A 26,599-nucleotide genomic window follows, 5' to 3' on the forward strand; every position below is an offset into this window, starting at 1 on the left:
AGAATACCTCTCAGTTGATTTTATGCTTATTTGTTTGGCTTTAGACATGTTTCTTTTCTGTGAGGGAACAGAAACAGCCACCCACATTATGAGTTTTATAAAGATGGTCGATTACAGCTAAAATCTATTTTGAAATGTCTCCATCTACTGCTAAGTGCTTTGCTCTTTTTCAGGGGCTGAAACATAAGCATCACATCAAGTGGGTTTGCGAGTCTCAATACCACAAATGCCAGCCTTTTGTAATGCAGTGCTGCAAAATTGCCTATTAATTTTGTGCGTTCCCTGGTCCCTGGTGATCACACAATGGGAGCTGTGTGTACATGTTTGGATGTCAGGCATGAAGCCAGACCATTGTTAGGTGTTTCAGTGGGAAAGCTCAAACTGTAACCCCCTTCTTTAAGTGATTTGATGCAAAGCTTTCCATGCACAATTTACTCCCATAACCTCAATCCATTTATCGTATCTTCAGGCCTTATAACAGGACACAGTAGATTATGCACCAACATGTTTTTTCACCACACAATGACGCTATCTGTGTTGAATCGGCAGTTCATGAACAGTGGCCTCTTTGCTACCGTCCTGACTCTGCCACAGTGGGTGCTACTCAGAATGGAGGCCACACACAGGCTTGATAATTGGCTGACCTACCGATTAATCTGGCATCACACATGTTTGCCCTCAAGCCTTTTATCAGGTCGCAATTGTTTGAAGCCACTGAATCATCCGGTGTTTTCCTAACGCTTTGCATCTTTCTGTGTGCAGGGTTTAATGTTTTGCTTTGTTGATTTGTTTCATACCAAATGAGCCACGACCGTCACTAAACAGACAAAAGCCACATTTCTTTTAATCTTAGGAAATTTTTATATGAGAATGTTTGATCTTTTCTTTCAATTCATCCACTGGCCCTTTGAATGTGACTGTCCAATGTTGTACTGCTGTGCTGAGGTGATGAGGGTCGAAGAGACGCAGTAAGCAGTTTTTTAATTCCTTGCACATGCTCCGCTCAGATAGTTATCCTCCAAAGCTCCCGCAGTATGTCGCTCCTAGTGCTTCCTCTTTGATCTGCACACTTCCTTTTCCTCTCTGAGCAAAGCAGCAGGGCTTTCGCTGCACAGCTTCAAAAGCTCAGCCATGCAGGCATTCTGACTCTGTCTGTGGTGTTCATTTGTTCATCATCACTTTATTTTAAGACAGACCGATATATGCATTTTCCCGCCTCAGAATATTTTCTTTTGAGTTGAAACATTATATCTGTTTTATAGTGTTATTGCTTTTGTTTGATTGTCATGATTATTCACAAGTGTAAGATAATTGTAACCGTTTGAACCAAACAAGCTTTACAACGATGTAAACGAAATGAAATGAGTATTTTTATATAGCTGACACGTAATGAAACAATGACTTGCTTTTTTTTTTTCCTCACTAGCACTCTTCACTTACCACACTATAGTAAAGGAAGACTACGTCCAAATTCACAGTATTTGTGGAAGTAAATTAATGAAACTCTGAAGGTTGATGCTCCGTTTTGTACAATATATGCTGTACAGATAAAGAAATTTTAAAACTACAAAAACTCTTTTAGATATACATTATTTATTTTTACCGTTTTGTAATTTAGACACTATACTGTAGCGTCAATATTGCCGGACTTACTGGAAGTGCCTATATTGGTATTATGTATCATACAGTGAATATATTTGGAGATCATAGACTTCGTCACAGACTGAACCAGTGTGGATGTTGTAATGTGAATACATTGAATTACAAAATTACAGTTTCTGTGTTTATTTCTGTGTTGGTGTTCTGTTGGTTTCATGTACCAATCCTTTTACATTAATGGCACCTCTGGCAAAGATATGTAAAAACAAACTTTAAACAAAAAGCAGTGGGGGCTTGTGCTAAATTGATTATTTGAGCTATATGTTATGTTATCATGCTATTCCCTCAGCAAAAACATCCCTGGAGTGTTACTTTGATTCTTTCATGCATGTTTGAGGAATTCCCAGTGGCAGCCATTCATGCTTGCTCTCACAAAGGATATTCCCATAAAGCTCCTCCAGACTAGTGGCAGCAGTAGTTAACAAACACCTGGTGGGACTGTGAGTCTGCTGAGCTCATCATATAAGCTTCTTCTCTGTCCAACACTCCTGAGAACGGTTGTAAACGGCATAATGAGAAGCATTGTTGTGATGACGGGCCGATGGAGGAGAGTCTGAATGAGTAGGAGTTTCTTAAGGAGACGGGGCAATTTCAAGGTGTCCTATTGCAAAGTCAGCTTTCTTTGAAGATATGTTTGATATTTAGAGCATTTTTATAACAACTGAAGGTAACATAGTTACTTGATGTACTACAACATAACACTCTGTGTGGGAAATACGTGATACTGCCCCTTTAAACTAATTCATCATTAGAAGAAAAACACAATAACTGGTTTTAGCAAAATCACTAGTGCCACATTATTGGCACCCCAGTAGCTACTGCTACGGCCTCTTTTGCCAAAAGGACAATATTTGTCCTTTAACCTTTCATATACAGGGCATTCCTAGATATACATACAGAAGCATTAGAGGAAGATGCATCTCTGACCATTCCTCTTGGCACAGGGTGGTGATGAATGTCTGGGTATTGTCTTATGCTCCCTTCCTTTCTGCTTTATGTCTGGCAAATGAGCTGGCCATGTGAAAACTTTGCTTTTTAGTCTGCTGAGAAAGTTCTGCATTTATTTGGAAACATGTTTTGGATCATTATCCTATTGAACGACCACATTTTGACTCTTTAGGCATAGGTCATCATATTGTTTTATAATCTCTTTGCATTTCAATTTGTCTGTAATGCCGCAGTAGCAAATTCCCCAAGGCGTTTGAATGAGAAACACGCCCACAGCTTCACATATTCTTCCCTATACTTAACAGTGAGCATGAGGCAGTGCATTTATCCTTTGATTCATTCCAGACTCATCTGGTCAATTTGTTGTTTAAAAGCTTTATATTAACTTTATGGTTTCAACACAAGTCTTAATAGCATTTAGCAAATTCTATGTCCTTATATCTATGACGATATGACAGCAATGTTGTCAAACAATAACTTGGCATGTAGATAGCACCTAAAGGTAGTTGTGAAGTCTTTGTGAGCATAATTGACTTGCTCGTCTGTAACAAGGAGCATTAGAAAGGTTTTCCTTCCCAATCCATCCTCTTCTTTTTGGTTCATTTTGCAACATCATCTTCTATCCTCTTCCAGTCTTGGTTGTTCCAGTTCTACTTTCTAGTATCTGGGGAGACCATCACACATTGGCCCTACCTCAATGACTTTTACCTTTCTGATGTTGAAGAGCTTCATATGTACGTAAATCACACAGGGCCTTAAAAAGTTATTCACCCCACTTGAATTGTTTCAAATTCTGTCAGTTTACAACCACCAAAATCCACTGTTGGCAAAAAAAAAAAGAAAAGAAAAAGCTTTTCATTCTATTTTTTAAATACAAAAATGCACTGAGCCTCTTTTACTCTAAAATCCCCTTAATTCAAATTTTGCAACCACTTGCCCATCCCAAGTCACTTAATTAGTTAACATAGCAGCTGACACACCAGGAAATGAGTGTGTCAAAATTAGAGAAGCAGCCAAAACTGCCATGGTAACTCTGGAAAAACTGCAGAGACTCACAGCTCTGGAGGGAGAATCTGTTACCAGGACAACTGTTAGTCAAGCACTTAACACATCTGGCCTTTTTTAAGAGTGGCAGCGAAAAAATATTGGTGAAAGAATGCCAAATGCAGTCGCATCTGCAGTTTACCAAATGCCATTTAGGGAACACAGGAAACTAACACTTTACTTCACCCTGAACTCAGCATCCCTGCTGTGAAAGTTGGTGGTGGCAGGATTATACTGTGGAGATGTCCTTCTTTCTCAGTGTGGACAAACAAACTTTTCATATGACTATTTGTAAAAAAAAAAAAAAAAAAAAAAAAAAAAAAAAAAAAATGGAGTGAAAAATATGTCTTATTTTTCCTTCAACAAATTGACAATCAATTTTGTGTTTGTCCATCACCCAAAATCCAACTTAGATACGATGAAGTTTCAGGTTGACACCCACCAAAGTAAAAGTAAAATGTAACGAAAACTTACTAAAAATTACTAAGACAGGCGCTGAGATCCTATCAGTAGAGACGGATCATTACATTTAACATGTCTTCATGTGCGTTTATTTTGCTAAAAATGTAATGCCCAACACTATATTGCATTTTGATCATTTACGTACAACAGTCTGGGCGAGTTAAATTATTACTTGATGATTTACCACGTCACGATAATACATAAAGGTTTTTATTTTATAATCTTCAATAGAATTGCTAAGAGCAGCCAGTGAACGAACGTCCTCTAAGAAAAATGACGCACAAGGCAGGACTCCGAGTCACTCACGTCACAACGCGCTACAGGTCTGATCAAGATGTTAAACTATTCGGGGCTTATCGGAGCGCAGGAAAACCCTGACATATGTTGTCACAACTAGCCTTTTTTCCCCCAAAACCTTTGAAACAGCAAGTGTGCGTCGCTGTGCAGACGGCGTTCAATCCCCATCCACTGGGCACTCGCTCTGCGCGCTCCCGTGGATCTGGCACTGTGGCAGCAGGTGATTTAACAAGCACTGGGGAGGTTTTCGTCAGAGAAGAGGATTTTTATTAAATCTATTGCCCCCCTTTTTTTTCTTCCATTTTTTCCTTGCTACAGTAATTAAATTAGAGCAACTGTAACTCGAGAGATTAGAAACGCGACTTGGGTAAGTAGCCTGGTCTAACTTATGAAATAAATATTAGCTTTCCTTGTGCGGTTTATCTGTCTTTCAGATAGGCTATGTAACTGACAGAAATAGTCCGTTTCAGTGCAGCATCTGCTTCAACTGGTGCTGTAGACACCGTTTATCCGCAAATATGTCAGGATCTACAAAATCATGAAATCGCACCGTTTGCATGTGACCCAGATCCATATGTTAGAGAAAATCATGGGCAGAAAGAGTTCGCTGAGATTTAATGCTTTTAATTTGAATTTATAATTCATTTAATATTTTATTAGTTTCTTTAAAATAATAATTGCATTTTCTTTCTCTTTTTAAGAGGAAATAAAGTGATGTATTTTGTCATGCTTTAATTACAATGGTTTGGAGCAAACATCTCCAAATAAACGTGATGATGTATGGAGTGCCAAAAGTGCCACAATTCTCAAGTAAATCTATAATCAAGTAGCGACATTAATCTATCAATGATTCTGCCAATGTTGTTTGGTGAGCAATTTATTTAATCTATTGATAAGCAGTATTGACAGTTAAAATGATTTCATAATTCATGCCAGATTGTTTTATGCTTTTCTGAACTGAAACTACCAAAAAAAATAACTGAGTCCATGTTTTTTTTTTTTTGTTTGTTTGTTTGTTTTTGTTTTTTTCGAAGTGAAGTCTTTCATGATAGAAATAAAAAATCATGTTTCTAATTCGGTCAAATTTAATGCATGAACATTTACTAGTTTTTGTTTTTTTCTAAATTTTGAATTCAGCTTAAAAAACTGCTGTAAAATTTTTGAAAACTGATAAGACACAACTTATATCTAAGTATAGTAATAGCTTTATATTCAAAGGAAAATGGCAGACATGGTTGCCACCTGGTAATGATGAAGTTCTGAAAATCCCCATGTGGTTTCAAAGAGTGATCTAGACTATTGGGAATTCATGTGCTAAATCCACATTTAAAACCTTTGCTGGTAAGTCTGGAGAGTAAACATATTTCAAGGTATGAAGATTAAGGCTGGGTGTAGGGAGTGAAAAAGGGATTGTGAGATTCTGGTCTCTCATTCTGAGTCCGGATCAAGTTGAACTGAGTGGTGACTTGTTGTTTCTTGATATCTTAAAACCTACTTCATGTTGTCAGACAGGTTCTGTTTAAATGATTTCCTGTTTTTACAGTTACGGCAGGAAATGTGGGTGGTGGTGGGTAGCGAAGCATAACTAAGGTGTCCATTTTGTACTATGATACCTTTTTTTCTGTGTGAATCAAATCCTCCTTTGACACCACTTTTATATTTACTCAATACCAAACAGATTTCTATACCTGCTTGATATAGAAATTAATGTGTTAAAATGTAATATTTAAGTATAAAAAGACAAAACTCTGTAAGAGGGGGAAATGCATTTCACAACCCCATATATATTTATATTCTGTTGTAAATTTGTTCTGAATCCAGAGCCTGTTTATGATTTACTGCTCACGTTACAATGTTTATCCAATTGTTTGAATTATTGCTCTCTTCGTATCGCAGGTGTGAGGAATAAACCTGTAGAAAGACCTGAGGCCTGTGTGTGAATCAGAGAGAAGCCGGTTGTCATGCAGAAATTGGAAAAACCAGGCACAGCTAGCTGGATGCTAGAGGACAGCCCTGCCACTTGTACAGCGAAGAACTGTCACCCAAATCTAAAGGTAATTTGTAGGAATAAATTACAACTTACCTGATATCTAAATAAAAAAAAAATGTTGTTGAAAGGAAGAGTGAACTGTTTGTACAAACCTCTGAGAACGAAAAAATCCCAGCTGGAATAATACTAATGTTAAATGACACACATAAGCGGAGTATATCTTCTAATTAAGTAACTTTGTTTAGTGGATTTAATTTAGGGGTATCAGAGCAAAGGGGCTAATATATTCACACATTTTAGATTTTTATTCGAAAAATGTTTTGAACATTTTCCTCTCCTTTCCCTACATGCACTACTTTTAGTTTTTTCCACATAAAATCCCAATAAAATAGATCAAAGTTTGTGGTTGTAACGGTTCAGGACAATACAATTTCAGATAAAAGATGGTAATTAAAACACAAATTGAAGTCCAGTTGTTGTCTTGCAGTCAGTGAAGCTATATCTGCCACAGAGTTCATTTTGCATACCACAAAAAGGTCATATAAACATGTACAGAGTGCTTCAGCTTAGTGGGACGTGGGGCCCCACGTGCTCGTCACTTTCAAAGACATTAAAGCAGCCTTGAACTGGAGGTTGTCATGTGTTGGAAGTAGAGAGAGACACACAGCAGAAAATTCAGCCTCCCGTGTGTTTGCAGAGGCTTCGTGTGGTTCAGCTCTTTTTCTGTCGGCTTTAGAATCAAAGTGTTGTTGGTGTTTTTTGACTAGCAGGCGCAAGCACTGAAAATAAGTGGACTTGGCAGATAATGAATTATTTATTTGTAAAACAGTTTTCTCTGCAGCATTACTGCAATCTGTTTTCTATAGTAGGGATTTTATGGTCTTTCTCCCGGTGTCGTATAAATGAAACAGCCAAAGAGATACTGTACCGGGAGCCTAACATCTTTAATTCTCAACATGATGCCTTAATAGTTCTGATTTACAACTACAAACTTATTTTGGTGGTTTTGTTAATCTGTGCCTATATTTATATTGACTATTAAGTGTAAATTCAGGATGCAGCAGCATTATAACTGTGAAGGCTGTTCATTGGCCTGGTAAGTCGCTGCGTGCGGCTGATCTTTGGCCTCTCAGGTTATTCTCTGTGAAAACTTTGTGAAGTTTGAATAGAGTTCTTATTCCTCGTTATTAGATTAGAGAGTGTGTTTAACAGCCCTCACAAAGCTGCTTAGTGAATTTTTTCCTGAAAAAAAAAATAAAGGAATTTCAGACAAGCTGTGTTTTGTCTGGTTTTCTCCCACGCCAAGAAGTACCCCAGGAGTTAACCCTTTGTGATAAAATGATTTGTAAAACTGTGTTTTAAAAGAATTTGATGTGTTTGGAAGGTCAGACCTAGTGTGTTTACGCTCACACTCTAAATCAAAACATGAATGTAGTTTTCATGTAGCACGCCTGCAGTTTGTCGTTCCCCGTGTAATGTCATCCGCCTTTGTCATTTATTTGGGTGCACTTTTATTTTGTACATACCTTTGAAGTTTGAACATGGAAATCCATGTTACACTGATGCACTTCAAGTTCAAAGACAATTGAGCAGGAAAATATCCAAAAATCATAAAATATGCCCTTACTATTTGAGAACGTTAATTTCTGTCAGAAAAGACGTGTATCTGATTATCCATTTCTTCTAAGTTCAGAATATTTTCAGCTCTTTCATCAGAGTGTAGCTATAGTTACACCCCCCCACCACCACCACCACCTGTTTCCAATTCTTCTTACAGCTCCGAGTACAGTGGTTGTGACTAAGCCTTCCTGTTACTGGGTCCACTAATCCTTCTTTTGTTACTGCCTGTCAGTGTGCGCAGGTGATGAGCCAAAGACACGAAGAACATGAAACTCTGGCCCAAGAATTATGCCAGCTTCCTTCTAACAAAGAACCAGTTGCACTGTCCACTCATGTCATGCATATCTTTATTTTTTCAAGGCATTCGTTTAGTAACTTTAAGGTAATGTTGAGGTAAATAACATCTCTTCTCTCTCTAGATGTTCCTTGCAGCCTTGTCCTACGCCTACTTTGCTAAGACCTTATCCGGCAGCTACATGAAAAGCACGATTACACAACTGGAGAGACGATTTGACATTCCCAGCTATCTGATCGGCGTTATAGATGGAAGCTTTGAAATTGGTGGGTTTTCTGTTCCTTTCTGCATGGTCTTTAATTTTTACACTTCAGTGAAATTTAATGTGAATCTTGTATTTCCATTTGAATGCCTAATTATCACAAAATAATTACAGATTTATGGAAACTTTTGGAATGTTTGTGAATTTATGTTGCAGTCAGATGTGGGGTCGAACTTGGAGTTTTACACTGAGCAGTTATTTTAACTATTTTGCGTTCTATGCATTAACACAACCACTGTAGCTTCTGGCATTACAACCCAAACCTTGGTGTATTGGTTGTAGTCATACCAATACACCATTATTATTATTAATCACATAACAATTGTGATTATGCATCCTAATTATTATGTCATGCATAGTAACTGTGCAAATATCTTCTTACAAAATAAAAATCTGAAGAGTTTGTTGTGTGCTTGCACTCACACCCCTTTCCTTAAGATTCAGAAGTACCAATTGCTTAGTCAAGTCAGCAGATTTTTAATTCCTAGTGTGCAACGTAACATCAATATAAATCCAGCTGTTGAAGGCCTAGAGGTTTGTAAGAGAACATAAAACCTGCATGATAAAGTCCTGTAGAGTTTTGCAGCTCATGTAGGTTTGGTGTTTCCAGAGTGACCTTAAGTATAACTTTTCCCACACAAAGTGCATGCTGCACACAGGCCAAGACGATCAACTTTGCTGTCATCAGATAAATGATATTTAGAGAAATGGGATCTGTTTACCTTTTTTTATTATTATTTTTGTATCTCATTTGTAAACTCTCTGCAGGGAATTTGTTGGTGATTGCTTTTGTGAGCTATTTTGGTGCTAAGCTCCACCGGCCCAAGATCATAGCAACTGGATGCATTTTGATGTCTCTGGGAACCTTCCTGATCGCCATGCCTCATTTCATCATTGGCCGGTGAGTGAACTTCTTCAAAATTCAAAAACCTTTTGCATCTAAAGTTGTTGTATATATTCATATTTCTTTCATCGTGGAAATGTATCCACATTTCAAAAATTGCTTCACGTAGCCACTGTGTAGATTTAAATTGCGAGAGTCTAACTGTACCTGATGCTTTCTCCCTCCCCTTGTTTAACAGTATTGGCATTGGTATTTTATACGCAGCTATAAGATTGAAACAACCATCAGAGCTTCTGAGAATTCAACCAGCCAGCTCTCTCCATGTCCAGTAAGTTCGTTGGAGTCGTCCAGGGCAGGTGATAGGCCCTCTTCACTGCCCTCTGCAGGTAAGATATGGAAGTTCAGCCGTCGCATGTTGGCAAAAATGTAAAAAAAACCACACACACATTTTTATAACTTTGCTTTTTGTAAATTGCTACCAGTTTTAACAACAATTAAAACTGGTAGATCTGGATCAGCCACAGCGTCACTGGAAAGTATGTCCTTAAAGTGTGCAATGTGTATTACTATGTGAGCTTTAATGGTGGACAACTTTGCATAAACTTTGGACTTAATAAGCTAACATCAGTAGACAACAAGGCTTCCCAAGTCATCGCTGACTGTGGAAACTTCACACTGGACTTCAAGCAAACTTCAAAGTCCCAAATTCATTTGAATCTTGGACTTTGATTTACAAAAGAGATGCAAAATTTATTTTAATCTGAAGACGGCGTTGGACCACTAAGCAACACTCCAGCCCTTTTTCTCCTTGGCCCACATGAAAACATCATCTTGGGTTCATCTGTAGCCTAACTTAAAGAATGTGACAGATGTATCCCATGTTCTCAGTCCCTCTGTGTGAGGGAAAAAAGCTACTTCCGCCACAGAACCGCACCTTGTGAATCTCGCCTTTAAGAGGCAATCCACGCAAAGACGCATTTATTGCTGTTTCTAACACAATTTTACCTTCCTCTAAACTTTTTATTAATAAGCCTTGGTACAGCCTTTCATGAACAACAATGATTTTTTCTGGCTTTCCCTTTTTGTGGAGGTTGTTGGTGACTATTTGCTGGAAAGCTGTCCAATCAGCAGTCTTCCCTTCGATTGTGTAGGACAGAACAGAATAAAGCATCTCTCTGCTAAAAATCAATCTTTTATGTTATTAACTTTTCAGAGGAATTGAATTTTAGGTTTTCATTATCAGTAAGCCATGATCTTCCAAATTAAACATAATGAAATGCTTGAATCATCTGCGTAATCACTCCAATGATATGTAAGTTTCACTTTTTGTACTAAATTATGTTTTTTTTTGTTTGTTTTTTATTTTTTATTTTTTTTTTTCCTTGTGAACTGCAGGATGCGAGCAAGAGTCCAGCATTTCAATGTGGATGTATGTGTTGCTGGGAAATGTTCTGCGTGGAATTGGAGAGACTCCTGTGCAGCCTTTAGGAATATCCTATATTGATGACTATGCACAGTCGGAAAATGCTGCCCTGTATATAGGTAATTTAGATTAATTCACAACTATATAGATTTTTTAAAAAAGCCACTTATCTTATTCTTTTGGTGTTTGGTAGCTGCTATCAAAGTAATGTCTCTTGTGCTTATGTAGGATGTCTTATATTTGCATTTTTATATACCTTCTTATAGGCATGAGTGGAGTTCAGTTGCTCATATTTTACATGCTTAGATATGGATTTCCTGTGTGGATTATTTCTTACATAATGAGCGTTTCCCAAGATAGCCACCTTGACTCTTACTCTCAATATCGGTCCTCAACAAAAACATCAGTTTTAACATTGTCAATCATGCTCTTGCATTTAATACATAAAAAAAATTGCAAAAAAACAAAAAACAAACAAATAAATAACTGTAGCAATACTGACAACATGTAGCTGTGTAGCTGAGACTAAATATTTTCTGTTTATTACAGGTTGCATACAAACTATTGCAATTATTGGTCCTGTATTTGGTTTCTTGCTCGGGTCTCTGTGTGCCAAGATTTATGTCGATGTTGGCTACGTAGACATGGGTGAGTAAAAGCTGAACTCCAACTGATGATTCAAACACGCTGTTGGGTCATTCTTTGCTGGTTTAGCCTCTGGAAAGTTAGTTAGATTTGGAAAATATTTGTTGTACATTATAGTTTCTTGAGGCATTCTTCCAGCAGAAAATCGAACTGGACAAATTTCTGTGCCATGTTGAAATTATTCACAACCCTGAAAGATAGAAAATTTATTACATTACTGTCACAGATTTTGATGTACTTTATTGGGTTTTATTGATACTTTATTGAGTTTTACAAATGGGAGTCTACAAAATTAAATTAAAAATTAAACTAAAGCTCAGTCCAGAAGTCCTTTAGTTAACGAAAAACTCCAGCTGTGTGTCATATAGTCTCTATATGAATGCTACTAAACTGCAAAAGTTCGTTACCGAACTTTGGTGAACAAACAGCATCATGAAGAAATATGATCAGGGTTTCTTCCACCACTAAATTATGGACTTATTTGAATTTGTCTATCTTCTAAACTCCCAATAAAACACATTGCAGTTTGGGGGTGTAATCAGACAAAACGTGAACGCTCTGATCAAGAAGTCAGTTTTATGAACGTGACAAACATCTAATTAATTCATGAACATGGGAATAAATTCCAGCACCAAACAGGGTGTTGACTGTGTGCTTCTCTTTTCACAGAAACAATCACCATTACCCCTCAAGATGCCCGCTGGGTAGGAGCATGGTGGCTGGGGTACCTTGTGGCTGGCACTGTCACGCTCCTGTCCGCCGTTCCTTTCTGGTTCCTGCCCAAGTCTTTGCCAATACCTGTGGATAAACATGATAGTGTCTGTGCTCCAGAACAGACCAGGTTTATCAAAGATGCAGATTCGCCAACCCTGGACCACAAGATCAGACCTGAGGAACCAACCAATTTACACGTTATGGCCAACGGTACAGCAAACCTCACAGGGTTTTTCACCTTAAAATCATAAACTACCATGTATTCTATTGAGATTTTATTTGACAGACAGAAGTGAAGAAAAAAGGTTTGTAAGTTTTTTAGACAAAAACATCACTGCCTTCAATGTTTGAAGTCTCCAATGAGTCAATATTTTGTTCGCCGTTACTACTCCAAGTTGTTTGGAGGAATCTGTACAAGCTGAGCACAGAGATTGAAGTATTTTCTCGTCTTCAGAAAATAGCTGAAGTTCAGTCAGGTTGGATGGAGCAGTAATCCACAGTAATTTTGAGCAGTAACTTTGAAATTGGTTTTCAATTGGATTTAGGTCTGGACTTTGAGTGGACCAATCTAAACCCTGGAATCTGAGCTAAACCGTACTATTGTAACTCTGGCTGTTAGGTGTGTTCATTCTGATGTGCAGTCTTAGTTTTCTTCCACTCAGGATTTTGTCTGTGGACTAAAAAGTTTAATTTTGGGTCAAAACCTTTTATTTTTGGCACGTGAGTACTTTTGGCTAGATAATTTTGACCAATATAAAAATAAGTTCTGGTGCATTACATAAAACCTCAATAAAGTACAACAATGTTTGCGGTTGCAGTGTGACAAATTTCAAAGGTAACATTGTGCATTAATTGTTTTACAAGGGAATATGTTATGGATGTAGACAGATTTGTATCTTTATGCGCTCACTGGAGTATTTAGATAGAGGCATCATCTTCTGCCCTCCAGGGAAAATCTTTAGTCAGTCGCTAGTCTGATGTCATTTCACTACATTTTGTAACTTATTAAGAAAGATTTATTAATTGTTACCTATTTTTTAATGTTTAACTTGACAATTAATAATAATGACAATAATAAGGAATAATTAATAATGACATTTCTTAATTTAAACTTTCCTTCACAGAATTTGTGCCAACATTGAAGATTCTTCTTGGAAATCCTGTATACATCCTCTACCTGGGTGTAACAATCATTCAGTTCAACTCACTCATTGGCATGGTGACCTACAAACCAAAATACATTGAGCAGCACTACGGCCAGACGGCATCAAAAGCCAATTTTCTTATGGGTAAGTAAATTTAGACGTTTTTTTTATTTTTATTTTTTTTTAAATTATGAAGCTGAAGGCTTTCTTAGAAATTGTGATGTTGCACTGAAGGTCTGATGGAAGTTGTATGTCTTCTGTTTTTTCTAGTAGGGCATCTTTTGATAAATTTGTATAATCCAACCTCTACCTATGTTTGAAGCAGGTGCTGCAGCTTTACAGTGTAATAAATGTCACAGATTCACACAGCTGAAAACAGTGTAAAAACATAGATCTCCTTCGTCACCACAGAGTTCATGGGTGGGAGATTTAATAGTTCAGTGTGAAATACATACATCTTCTTAACCGTCAGAAGACAATTTTATGCCTTTTATGAATGACTGCTACTGGATTTAAATGAAATATGTATAAAATAAAATTTTATATTTCTTATTTTGATCCCTGTTTGGAAGGGAAGTTTCTGCACATGCTGCTTATGTAACTTCTTTCCTAATTTTCTCGCCCTTTAAGAATGAGTTGTTTTCTCTGATTGGCTAGGCATGATCAACATCCCAGCTGTGGCCCTGGGGATGTTTTCTGGAGGCGTTGTCATGAAGAAGTACAAACTGGGCGTCATGGGAGCAGCTAAATTTGCCTTTGGGACTTCCCTGTTGGGGTTCTTTCTGTCATTCCTATTCTTAGCCATGGGCTGTGAGAACACGAAGGTGGCTGGCATCACAGTTTCATACGCTGGGTATGTAATAGTTTTATGAATTTCGATGAATGCTAGCTAAGTGGTTTTAAGTAAATGTTTTCAAGCTGACCTTATACCTGGTGAGGTATTCAAGTGTCCAGGTTAAATCACGCAGACCTTGTGGCTTGGCCTATCTTGCTTCCAAGTGCCAAACGTAAAGCAAGGTCGCTGTTGCCGTGGTTACTAGTTTACAGCTGCCTTACAGGGTAATCAGCCTAATGAAAGCAGAGGCAGGTGGGAAAGTTGTTTGTTTAAATTTTCCGTAATGCATTTCCAAAGGCGATGTAGACGTGACCTTCTGGAATGTGTTTTCTCTTTACTTTTTGTTTGAACTGTTTTTGTTCTTGAGACAGAAGTGTTAGCTGGACAAACCCTAACTTTATCCCTGACATTCTTAAATAGCTTTAGCAAATCCACTGCGAGAATGTTTACACAAAATAATCTGTTTAGAGAGATTCGGTCGGTATTTTAAGAAAATCCTGCACCAGTAATCAAAATAATTCACATTTTCTCAGATGGTTAGGTTATAGACTTTTTGTTTTTATGAATGTTTCTTTGTTGTGTCATGCCTACAATCATTCGCAGCATATTACATGTTGTTGGAGTTAAACCAATCAGGTTTTTTGATCAGATAGTTTGATAGCCTCATAATTTTCTTGTGTAAAGAGTTTTCCTAAGAGTTCTGGAGGGTTCTGTGTGTAAAACACATTTTTTCTTTGGTCAAGTAAAGTTAAAAATACTACGTAGCTTAGTGCTTAATATATATTGGGAGAAACATGATTCACATCTAAGTCTATCCATAAAGTCAAAATAAAGTAAGTATTTCGATCGTAAACATGTACCAGCATAAGGAGTTTTACTTACCATTAATTTGGGTTATCATTAGAACTGTATGGACATTTGGAAACACGTTTAGTCCTTATAAAACAAGATTTGTATAATGTATGGATGGATTCTGTCAATAATTCTGAAAATCTAAGAAGTAAAATGCATACATCAAAGAGCATATATCATGTTTTGTACCAGAACACTTGAGTTTCCTCCCATTGAAACTAAGAGAATATAAGTTTCTGTCTCTATTCCTAAATAAAATGCACAATGATATGTATATTTGCTGTTGTTGTCATTCACAGAGTGGAAGATTTGTCTTATCAGGAACAGTCTTTGTTTTCTGACTGTAATTCCGGTTGCTTGTGCTCACCAAAAGAGTGGGACCCAGTGTGTGGAGAGAATGGGATCACCTACATATCTCCGTGTTTAGCTGGATGCACGTCGTCCTCAGGCTCTGGAAGAAACATGGTTGGACACATAGCATATCACTACTTTCAGAGCATGTCCATACTGTCACCTATAGCTAAGCTATATAATGTGCTCCCTCTCACCTTCTAATTGATTTTTATGAATTGATTGTTTCTCCTACTGTCAGGTTTTTGACAACTGCAGGTGTGTGTCAGTGACTGATGTCCAACCAGGAAATATAACGGCTAGTTTAGGCCAGTGTTCACTCGGACACAGTTGTGACAGAGTGTTTCCATACTTCCTGGCTCTGTCTGTCCTCAGTTCCTTCATCATCTCTCTCGGCGGAACGCCGGGCCTCATGCTTCTTGTCAGGAAAGTAATAAATGACACATACCATGAAAAATTGTTTCAGTATAATTAAGTAGAAATAATGAAGGATTTAGTTATGTGCTTACAGGTCCATAAAGCCTGAGTTGAAATCCCTAGCTCTTGGAATCCACACACTGGCCACACGCACCCTGGGTAAGAGCTTTTTATTTATGCGTTTAAGGCATCCAAGCCTTTACTGGATCCTGATGTGACTAATTAGCATGCAATGAACTGGTAATATAATCTTAGACCTTAGTTTATGACAGTGATATTGCAATTTGACAATATCACTGAAGACTCATGTCGAACGAGGATAGCTTAGTCTACTGCAGTGTTTCTCAATTCCAGTCCTCGGGGCCCCCCTGCCCTGCATGTTTTAGGTGTTTCCCTTCTGCCACACACCTGGATTGAATCTTTGGCTGATTAACAGGCTCCTGCAGTACTTGGTGGCTGCAGAAGATGTCATGCAATCATTTGAATCAGCTGTTCTGGTGTAGAGGCACATCTAAAACTTGCAGAGCAGGGGGGCCTGAGGACTGGAATTGAAAAGCACTGGTCTACTGGCACTTGCTAACATTAGCTTTGAACTGTAAGTGTAAACTATACCTAAAAAAACCTCATTAGTAGCAGATGGATAAACTAAGTTTTCTTTATCTTGCACAACAGCAGGAATACCCGCTCCCATCTACTTTGGCGCCATAATAGATACAACCTGCCTCAAATGGGCTTACAGCACATGTGGAGGAAAAGGTGCTTGTAGAATATACAACACTTCATCTTACAGGTAACGTGAACATGATGTATTGTGGATTGAAGTGTGAAAGCAATTTCTACATGAAATGCTTTAAAAGCTTTAAGGCCTCTTACCTCCCTCCCCAACAGTTTCCAGGAACTGAAAAACAGTTTAAAGGTTAGCAATTGGTTGCAAATTTAAAAGACTTTAAATCAGGGTTTATCTAAGTGTGGGGAATGCCAGAGCACCTCATGAATGTAGTCACTTACTCTTCCTCCATGTTTTGAAGGTAATATTCTTCAACAGAGAGTGAACTCTGATTAGTGTGGTAGGTAGAGAGCCAAGGCAGATATGACTGGATTTCTTTTAATTGTCACACTCTGTAAGCTCCACATGGATTTTAATTACGGGCCAATCTGTTTGTTTCTAATTAAGAAAATGCTGAAAGGGCGGTAATCCCACCTTGTCTTTATTCTGAGCCCTATCAGCCGCGAGAGGACGACCGACGTGTCTTTAATTAAAATGCAGTGGAGTGAAGGCCTCTTGAAAATATGAATACAAAAGTGTGAATTTTAACAATGGCTTTCCCCTTAGGGATTTGGAGCCTGACTTAGACATGCACCAAAGACTACGGAGCAATCTGTCCTCTAACAATATTGTTTTTAATACAGGATAGTGTACCTGGGCCTCACACTTGGTCTGAGGGCGGTCTCTTTCTTCCTTTGTATTTGGGGATTTGCTCTTCTCAAAAGACATATTAAAAGGGAGGAGAAGGAGGCTCTGAGCAACCAAAATAGTGAACTGGAGTCACTGAGGAAAGAAGAGAACAGCTCCATGCACTGTGAGCAATTTATACTGAGCCCTGACTGCAATCCCGAAAGAGAGACTCGTTTGTAAGCTCCTACACATCATCCTCTCCTCTGACTCTTGATGCACCACCCGTGTGCTGAGACATATCTCAGACCAGACAGGTATATATATTTGTACATGATTTGTGCAGAAAAGTGTTATCTGAAACATTTAGAAAAGTTTTAAGTTTGGTTTTAGTCCTTAATATAGTTGTGCTGGATTTTCTGTAGGAGTCTTTGTTTTTATTTTCAGCCTGGTTGTAATGTCATCTTGTGTACCAGAATAAGAAAACTGTAGTCACACCCTGCTTAATGTTAATGTTGTGTCCATGCATTTGCTCATATGTATATTTGCATTATTTCTATGGTATACATTGGGACGACATTTTTAAATCTCTATAGGCAAAGTTTAAATGTAAGTTCTCTGCAAGGGAAAACAATCGCTGTATGTCCTGAATATGTTGATTCTAGCATTGCCTTGCATACCTTATACTGTATGTTGCCAGGGCAACAGTTTAAGCGTTGTAACTAATATGTTCCTTTTAAACAAATAATGCAATGATGAGGCAAAACCTACCTCATTTTTCTGTTTGTACTGTGTTGTGTGTGGAGTCCATGTAGCCACCGCTGTGCCTAGTTTTGTTTTAAATTTGAATGTCTCTCTACTCAGCTCTTATGTTTTACTGTCTTTTTTGGATCATGGAGTTTTCTCAATGCCTCTTCCTCCCAATCTAATACAATGGGTAAAACAGGTATGGCATATGTCAGCATTTAGTGGAAAACCCACCAGATAGCAGTGACAATCCCAAAAATCAACAGAAACAATTTCATGAATTAAGTTTTGTGTGCTTCAGTGGAGTGACACAGGAAATAGATACTAAACACTGTTTCTTTAAATCCACTTCGTGGGCTGCCACATTAATTGATCCTTTAATACAATGGCGTCGCTATATTTAGTAGTATTTATATTTAAAAGAAATCTGTATGGACAATTAAATATTGCATCCCACAGCGCTGTTTCTATTGCTTTGGAAAAGGATCCGTTCCACTCAATTGAGAGTACTCTTTCCACTGAAACGCCACTCCAGGTTGTCCTGGTTACCTACAAGAAATGATTACAGGAAAAGCACTTTTGAATTATCTTGCAAGTAACAGAGTGATTCTTTTTCTATACAGGTGATGCTACGTTACAATCTCACAAAATTTCCCTAATGTATGTGTTTTTGTAAAAGTCAACGTATCTACTATGGAGTCTTTAGGTCTTTTTTGGGGGGCAATATTGCACGTCTTTAAGTAGTAAATCTTCGATCTGTGGACCTCATGTGTTATCACAAAATCATAATCGCTAATAAACTCAAAACATTTTTTCCAGCCGGTTCTAAGATGAACTAAGATGTTCTTGCATATGTGTTGAAATGTTACCATGCCAGCAAAATAAAATGGAAAATGGGCTTTTATTTATTCAACAAATTGCATGAAATTTCCTTAATCTTTTACATATATAAACAATCTTCTTGTTTATAGACGGATATAAACAGTCTTCTTGTTTATAGACGGATATAAACAGTCTTCTTGCTTATAGACGGATATAAACAGTCTTCTTGCTTATAGACGGATATAAACAGTCTTCTTGCTTATAGACGGATATAAACAGTCTTCTTGCTTATAGACGGATATAAACAGTCTTCTTGCTTATAGACGGATATAAACAGTCTTCTTGTTTATAGACGGATATAAACAGTCTTCTTGCTTATAGACGATCTTCTTGTTTATAGACGGATATAAACAGTCTTCTTGCTTATAGACGGATATAAACAGTCTTCTTGTTTATAGACGGATATAAACAGTCTTCTTGTTTATAGACGGATATAAACAGTCTTCTTGTTTATAGACGGATATAAACAGTCTTCTTGTTTATAGACGGATATAAACAGTCTTCTTGTTTATAGACGGATATAAACAGTCTTCTTGCTTATAGACGGATATAAACAGTCTTCTTGTTTATAGACGGTTATAAACAGTCTTCTTGTTTATAGACGGATATAAACAGTCTTCTTGTTTATAGACGGATATAAACAGTCTTCTTGTTTATAGACGGATATAAACAGTCTTCTTGTTTATAGACGGATATAAACAGTCTTCTTGCTTATAGACGGATATAAACAGTCTTCTTGCTTATAGACGGATATAAACAGTCTTCTTGTTTATAGACGGATATAAACAGTCTTCTTGTTTATAGACGGTTATAAACAATCTTCTTGTTTATAGACGGATATAAACAGTCTTCTTGCTTATAGACGGATATAAACAGTCTTCTTGTTTATAGACGGATATAAACAGTCTTCTTGTTTATAGACGGATATAAACAGTCTTCTTGCTTATAGACGGATATAAACAGTCTTCTTGTTTATAGACGGTTATAAACAGTCTTCTTGCTTATAGACGGATATAAACAGTCTTCTTGCTTATAGACGGATATAAACAGTCTTCTTGCTTATAGACGGTTATAAACAGTCTTCTTGTTTATAGACGGTTATAAACAGTCTTCTTGCTTATAGACGGTTATAAACAGTCTTCTTGCTTATAGACGGTTATAAACAGTCTTCTTGCTTATAGACGGTTATAAACAGTCTTCTTGCTTATAGACGGTTATAAACAGTCTTCTTGCTTATAGACGGTTATAAACAGTCTTCTTGCTTATAGACGGTTATAAACAGTCTTCTTGCTTATAGACGGTTATAAACAGTCTTCTTGCTTATAGACGGTTATAAACAGTCTTCTTGCTTATAGACGGATATAAACAGTCTTCTTGCTTATAGACGGATATAAACAGTCTTCTTGCTTATAGACGGTTATAAACAGTCTTCTTGTTTATAGACGGATATAAACGGTCTTCTTGCTTATAGACGGATATAAACAGTCTTCTTGCTTATAGACGGTTATAAACAGTCTTCTTGTTTATAGACGGTTATAAACAGTCTTCTTGCTTATAGACGGTTATAAACAGTCTTCTTGCTTATAGACGGTTATAAACAGTCTTCTTGCTTATAGACGGTTATAAACAGTCTTCTTGTTTATAGACGGATATAAACAGTCTTCTTGCTTATAGACGGATATAAACAGTCTTCTTGCTTATAGACGGATATAAACAGTCTTCTTGTTTATAGACGGATATAAACAATCTTCTTGTTTATAGACGGTTATAAACAGTCTTCTTGCTTATAGACGGTTATAAACAGTCTTCTTGCTTATAGACGGTTATAAACAGTCTTCTTGCTTATAGACGGTTATAAACAGTCTTCTTGCTTATAGACGGTTATAAACAGTCTTCTTGCTTATAGACGGATATAAACAGTCTTCTTGTTTATAGACGGATATAAACAATCTTCTTGTTTATAGACGGTTATAAACAGTCTTCTTGCTTATAGACGGTTATAAACAGTCTTCTTGCTTATAGACGGTTATAAACAGTCTTCTTGTTTATAGACGGATATAAACAGTCTTCTTGTTTATAGACGGATATAAACAGTCTTCTTGTTTATAGACGGATATAAACAGTCTTCTTGTTTATAGACGGATATAAACAGTCTTCTTGCTTATAGACGGTTATAAACAGTCTTCTTGCTTATAGACGGTTATAAACAGTCTTCTTGTTTATAGACGGATATAAACAGTCTTCTTGTTTATAGACGGATATAAACAGTCTTCTTGTTTATAGACGGTTATAAACAGTCTTCTTGTTTATAGACGGTTATAAACAGTCTTCTTGCTTATAGACGGATATAAACAGTCTTCTTGTTTATAGACGGATATAAACAGTCTTCTTGTTTATAGACGGATATAAACAGTCTTCTTGTTTATAGACGGATATAAACAGTCTTCTTGTTTATAGACGGTTATAAACAGTCTTCTTGCTTATAGACGGTTATAAACAGTCTTCTTGCTTATAGACGGATATAAACAGTCTTCTTGCTTATAGACGGATATAAACAGTCTTCTTGCTTATAGACGGTTATAAACAGTCTTCTTGCTTATAGACGGTTATAAACAGTCTTCTTGCTTATAGACGGTTATAAACAATCTTCTTCTCCGGAAGAAATTGAACCTGAAAAGATTTGTGAGAAAGACATATGGCGTCTGCTGTTGCTGCGTCATCTCGTCTGTGGGAGGGGCAGAGGTGAACCCAGGTCTCATCACAGCTATGTGATTACTGATCTTTTTTACCCTCAGCACTCTGGAGGTTCTGTGGATTGAGAAAACATTATCAACAACATATGACGGCAGTGAGTGAGGTGAAAATGCTTTTTGGGTTTGTGCGGCTTACCTGCAGCTGATAGTGCTCCCTTAGTAGTCTGTCATATTCATGCGCCAGACCTTTGGCCTGCTTTTTCATAGCTTCAACTTCAGCGTCAGACCTTCGCACAGCTGGACACAAAAACAGTCAATTGTTACTAAAGAGCCATGAAAATATCTGCCACAGTTGTTAGAGATGACTTAAGGCAGAAGCAAACTAATGCACTCTTTAGGGCCTTCAGGGCAGCAGGTGGCCGTCTAGAAGACCTCCAGTTTTCATCCAGCTTAATAAGGTTGACGCTTGTCGTCTTGTTTGGAAAGAGTAAGCTTAATTTTAAACTTGCTGTGACAGTTTTAGAATAAAAATGTAGGAAAACGAATATTTCTTGAAGATTTAGTGTGTCTAAACATCATTGTACAAGGGAAAATTTTAGTTTGATGTGTTTACTTTAACGGTGATTGTTCATTGATCTTTATTGGATGTAATCATTTGTGGTTTTTTGTACTAAACATACAAAAATACAACCTTAACAAGTAATCAGCAAAAACAGAAGTGTGGCTGCTTTTTTAAAAAATATATATTTTAATTTAAACAAATTAAAGCAATGACTACTCACCTTCCTCTGCAGCCTTTAGTTGACTTTGAAGCTTTTCTATCTCCAACTTCAACTGATTGTTTGTTATCAGCGTAGATTGTTCTCTTTCCAGGAGAGCCTAAGCAAACATGATCGTCCTTAGTTAACAAATTGCTACTTTTATTTTTACATTGGATAAGAGAATGCATTATCTTATAACTACATTCATCATTTACTTATTTTTTTCAGTTCAAATATTTGAATTTGAATAAAAAAATTGTCTGATTACAGCAATTAAATCAGATCTGCTAATCAGTTACTGAGAACTTGAAATACTTTCATGTTCTTTATATTCTTGATTACTTGAGTGAAAACTATATTGATGCATTGCTACTCCTACTGGAAAACAATTTTTGGATACTCTACCCACCTCTGCAAAAACACCATCAGCTATAAAAAAATGATCTCAGTTCAGTTATAAATGACAAAGTCCTTCTGCAAAACTTTTGATCAGAACAAGAAAAGCATTCAAGATATTGAATTTTTTTTAAGCTTTCTATCACTAACTCTCACTGTTTTGAGAATCTGGTTGTCCTCCTGGTGCTTCTCAGCTGTTTTAAATGCATTTTCCATCTGTGCCTGAAGACCTGCAGTGTTTACCGAAGTCTCAGCGATCTGGTTTAGCAGAGTGACAATCCGGCGCATGACACTGCAGAGCAGAAAGGCAAATTGACTGGATGTTGTACAGATAAAGCAGGACCTCAGGATGTCGTTTGTTCGGCTCTGCACTCACAGCCAGAGAAAGAGAGAGAAGCCACAGATGTAAAGGTTCCTCTGGGCCCTGAACAGCTTCATGTGGACATGGTCGTACAGGTTTGGGTTGGCTTGGGCATCATGCATGGGCTCAGGGCCAGAGTACTTCTGCACTTCTCGGATGGCGTCTGAGGTTAGGGTCAGAAAGCAGACATGACGGTGAGCAGGAGTTCGTACTGATGTCGCTTAATCATGCTAAACTTTTCACATTTTGTTGTATTACAACTTTCATGTAGTACAGGAACATAAAGTATCCTGTTCATCCTTGTTCAGGCTCTCTCAGCATGAATAGAGTTTATAAAAGTTAATTTCCAGCTCCAGACACAGGTTGTCAGTTGGATGTACTGTCGTTGTGGACTTTGACTGGGCCATTCAAACTTATTGTACTTCTGGGCTATTTTAAGTTGTTGTCCAGGACTTTATCTGACCCATGTATTGTTGGAATGAGCTTCTATTTTTAGATAGCTAGAATATAGCATAGTGTCTTTACGCTCTTAATTTATCACCCTGCTTTCAGAATGCCCAAACATTTATCTCTGACCTTTCTGCTGGTCTTCATAATGTTGTTTTTTTTTCCACTAAACCTTTCAGGTCTTCACAGAACAGCTGCATTAATTTAATTTTCCAATTGATTTGGAAATTTTGACATTGCACTCCAGTTGAGGGCAGTCCTGTGGTAGGAACTGGAAATAGTAGGATTTGCTATTCTGTTGGTCATTAAAGCTATGATCAAAACAAGCCAATATTTGTGTATCTCACTTCATTTCAGACATTCAAGCAGTGAAGAAACAAAAATATCCTGCAGTACTATATGTCTGCCACTGGTTTAATAAAAAACAGTTTGTCAGAAATACAATACCTTAATCAAACACGAAATTATACATGTAGCCATAAACCTCCAATTTCAGGATGCATTCGATGTTTTTCTGATTCAGAAACCAGTTACGATGGGCAATTTCGTAGGATGAAGACAAATGTATTCATGGTCATTGTCTTCCCATCCTGCTTCACAATTTTGTTCTACTTTATTTTGGTGTGTCAAATTTACGTGAGAAATGATGAATGATATAATGAGAAACGGCAAGCTTTTTGTCATAAGCTCACAAAATATGAGGAGGTTCAAGGAATGTGATCACTTTTTGTCAGCCGAGTCCTTACCACAAAAAAGAACAACAAGGGCCATTATCATCGCAAAGAAGAACTTGTTCCAGTATGGAGATAACCAGCTCCAGATTCTCCAGTTGAAAACTAAATGCCATCTGCAAGGAAGGCACTTTAATGTCAGACAATCAAAGTATTTATTAAAACAATAACGATGCAGTCAGCTGGAGAATTATTAGAACTGTATTGTTTACACGTTGACTCAAAAGTGTTGATTTGCACAGTCTGATCTGCACAGGCCTAAAATTACATTTAAAGTGTTGATGTAACGTTAGCATAGCATGTTCTGGTACCTGTGCGCTGATATAAAGGGTATGCACAGGATGAGGTTGAACACTATCTCTGCATACAGGAAGAAGGCCACCGCCGTCCACTGGAGAGTCATTGCGATGTTTCTGTGGAGAATAAATGGATAGAAAATGTTTTGTAAAATTAGACATGTCTATGATCATCTTCTGTGCGGCTCCCCAGTAAAGGGGTTAAAGATGAAACATGGCCCCCTTCAACTGACCTGAGCCCACTTATAAACAGTATAGTCAGTAATAAGTTGAAACCTTTTAAAATCTAAGCTACTTTTTCCTGCTATATTAAACTACATCTGTGTGTTACTTTCTCAGCAATCCTGATTTTATTTTCAATCAACTTGCAGACGATCGTACCTGTCGCTTTGTCCAGTAACTTGAAATCCTGTCTCACTCCTCTGAGCAGCACTTCGAAGGTTTTCAGAGAAATGGGAGTAAACGGAGCTGGTAACTTACCAGGCAAAAGTTTAAGGTCTAAGCTGGAAAGTACTGGAGAGTCCCCACACGCTGACGCTTGTCCGCATGCTCTCACAGAGAGTCACAGCAGCTGCTGGGGAACATCACAACACCCAAAGCCTGAAATAAAAACTCTGTAGCTGACCTCCTTCGTCATTCCCCTTGGACTCAGCGAAAGATCAAAGCGTTAAAACCCGTCTGAAATCTTTGTTGTGGGATATAGAGAGACTGAGAGTTTTCTTTTGGTTTGAGACTCTGTCCTTCCCTGTGTGGAAGAGAACGTGTTTGCCGGGTGTGATCTCATGTTACACGTTGCGTTACAAAAATAACCAAGTGTGGACGGCTGATTCGAAATAGATTCAAGCTGGTTGTTATTCTAACTTTCTATTAAAATTTGTATCATATGCTTGCACAATTTAGGAGAACATTATCTGTGTGTTTGTGTGTGTTGAGAGATACAGAACCTTGAAAACAATCAAAACTTAATTTTTTTCCTCCTTGGAAAACACCTCAGCATAACAAACATTATTATTATTATTATTATTATTATTATTATTATTATTATTATTATTATTATTATTATTATAATAACAATAATTAATAATAATAAAAAGCTGATAAAGATTTGCTCTCTTCATAAAAACTTTGGTAACTTCCTTCATTATTGGAATAGAACAAAAATGCACTTTGTTGTCCCACAGTGGAAAAATCCAAGTCCACACAAAGATAAAAAATTGTCAACATAAAAAAAAAAAAAGTAAAAATAGATTTAAGATTATTATACTATGCAGATCACAATATAAAGATACTGTGTCAGAAATACAATTTTTCCGATCCAAGGAATGTGCAACTGTGCAGGACAACTTTTTTAAACATACATGATGTGCTTGTGTATCTGTGCAAGCCATCAGAGTGTGTGAAATATTTGAAAAATGTAAATTTAGCAGAAAAAGAGTTATTAATGTGAGTAAAAGTGTGCAAATAATTGTGGAAATAAGAAAGAGATTTGTGGTGATGGTGGAACAACCACCAGTTTCAGAGAGGCTTAAAAAACTGTGACTTTACTTAACTTTAATATTTTTTCAAAGAAAATTATCCTGAGCTGACTGAGGTGTAATTACATGCTAGTTTTGTGCACTTTTTATGTACAAATTCTTTCTTTGTACTCAATTCCTTTTTGTTTCTAAAAGAAACACCAAATAACAAAAATATTTGAAGACATTTAGCAAGTTCATTGCCGTGCTCAGGTCTTGTTTTAAGGTTTTTGTATTCAAAAAATTGCAGCTGTAGTTTTTCCACATACATTTTCACATCCATTTATCAACATTCCCATCTGGAAATGTCTCAAACGTCCATAAGGGGGCAATGTTACCTCTTGGACAAAACATACATGTCCAAGCGGTAACATGCATTTTGAAATCATTTCAAAGTATGAAGTCATATTTTGAAATGAAATCAAAGTTGTAGCTGCTGTCAAGGCAACTGCATCTGGTTTGTTGTTTTTTGTTATTTGATTTAAGTAGCAGTAGTTAAATTTTATTTAATATAAAACATTAAGTTTGAATGTGTAATGGTTTCCGGTTGATTTGTGTTTATACTCATTAGGTTC

The 26,599-nt window shown here is 37.1% G+C and overlaps 2 protein-coding genes across 7 annotated transcripts; one reads left to right on the plus strand and one right to left on the minus strand.

Annotated features, from left to right (window-relative positions):
- Positions 1–1,550: 1,550 nt before the first annotated feature.
- Positions 1,551–19,042, plus strand: LOC122836244 (solute carrier organic anion transporter family member 1C1-like). Of its 3 annotated transcripts, none has more exons than XM_044126055.1 (15): positions 1,551–4,777; positions 6,307–6,464; positions 8,440–8,581; positions 9,346–9,478; positions 9,686–9,807; positions 10,817–10,963; positions 11,394–11,492; positions 12,159–12,413; positions 13,328–13,492; positions 14,006–14,201; positions 15,335–15,500; positions 15,628–15,812; positions 15,898–15,962; positions 16,476–16,593; positions 17,214–19,042. In XM_044126055.1, the coding sequence occupies exons 2-15, from the start codon at positions 6,372–6,374 to the stop codon at positions 17,437–17,439; spliced, it is 2,112 nt and encodes a 703-aa protein (XP_043981990.1). In that variant the 5' UTR covers positions 1,551–4,777; positions 6,307–6,371; the 3' UTR covers positions 17,440–19,042. The 3 variants fall into 3 exon arrangements, with proteins under 3 accessions (XP_043981990.1, XP_043981991.1, XP_043981992.1); XM_044126056.1 differs by lacking the exon at positions 1,551–4,777 and adding an exon at positions 5,876–6,000; XM_044126057.1 differs by lacking the exons at positions 1,551–4,777; positions 6,307–6,464 and having other exon boundaries at positions 8,450–8,581; positions 9,660–9,807.
- A 1,381-nt stretch (positions 19,043–20,423) lies between these two features.
- Positions 20,424–25,418, minus strand: LOC122836245 (B-cell receptor-associated protein 29-like). Of its 4 annotated transcripts, none has more exons than XM_044126060.1 (8): positions 24,892–25,412; positions 24,526–24,627; positions 24,230–24,330; positions 23,052–23,199; positions 22,832–22,967; positions 22,301–22,397; positions 21,715–21,815; positions 20,424–21,633 (listed from the first exon to the last, which is right to left on the minus strand). In XM_044126060.1, the coding sequence occupies exons 2-8, from the start codon at positions 24,615–24,617 to the stop codon at positions 21,598–21,600; spliced, it is 711 nt and encodes a 236-aa protein (XP_043981995.1). In that variant the 5' UTR covers positions 24,618–24,627; positions 24,892–25,412; the 3' UTR covers positions 20,424–21,597. The 4 variants fall into 4 exon arrangements, with proteins under 4 accessions (XP_043981995.1, XP_043981996.1, XP_043981994.1 ...); XM_044126061.1 differs by having other exon boundaries at positions 21,237–21,633; positions 24,991–25,414; XM_044126059.1 differs by having other exon boundaries at positions 21,325–21,633; positions 22,826–22,967; positions 24,991–25,418.
- Positions 25,419–26,599: the final 1,181 nt, after the last annotated feature.

Source organism: Gambusia affinis, linkage group LG08, assembly GCF_019740435.1.
Source record: "Gambusia affinis linkage group LG08, SWU_Gaff_1.0, whole genome shotgun sequence".
NCBI classification, from domain to species: Eukaryota; Metazoa; Chordata; class Actinopteri; order Cyprinodontiformes; family Poeciliidae; genus Gambusia; species Gambusia affinis.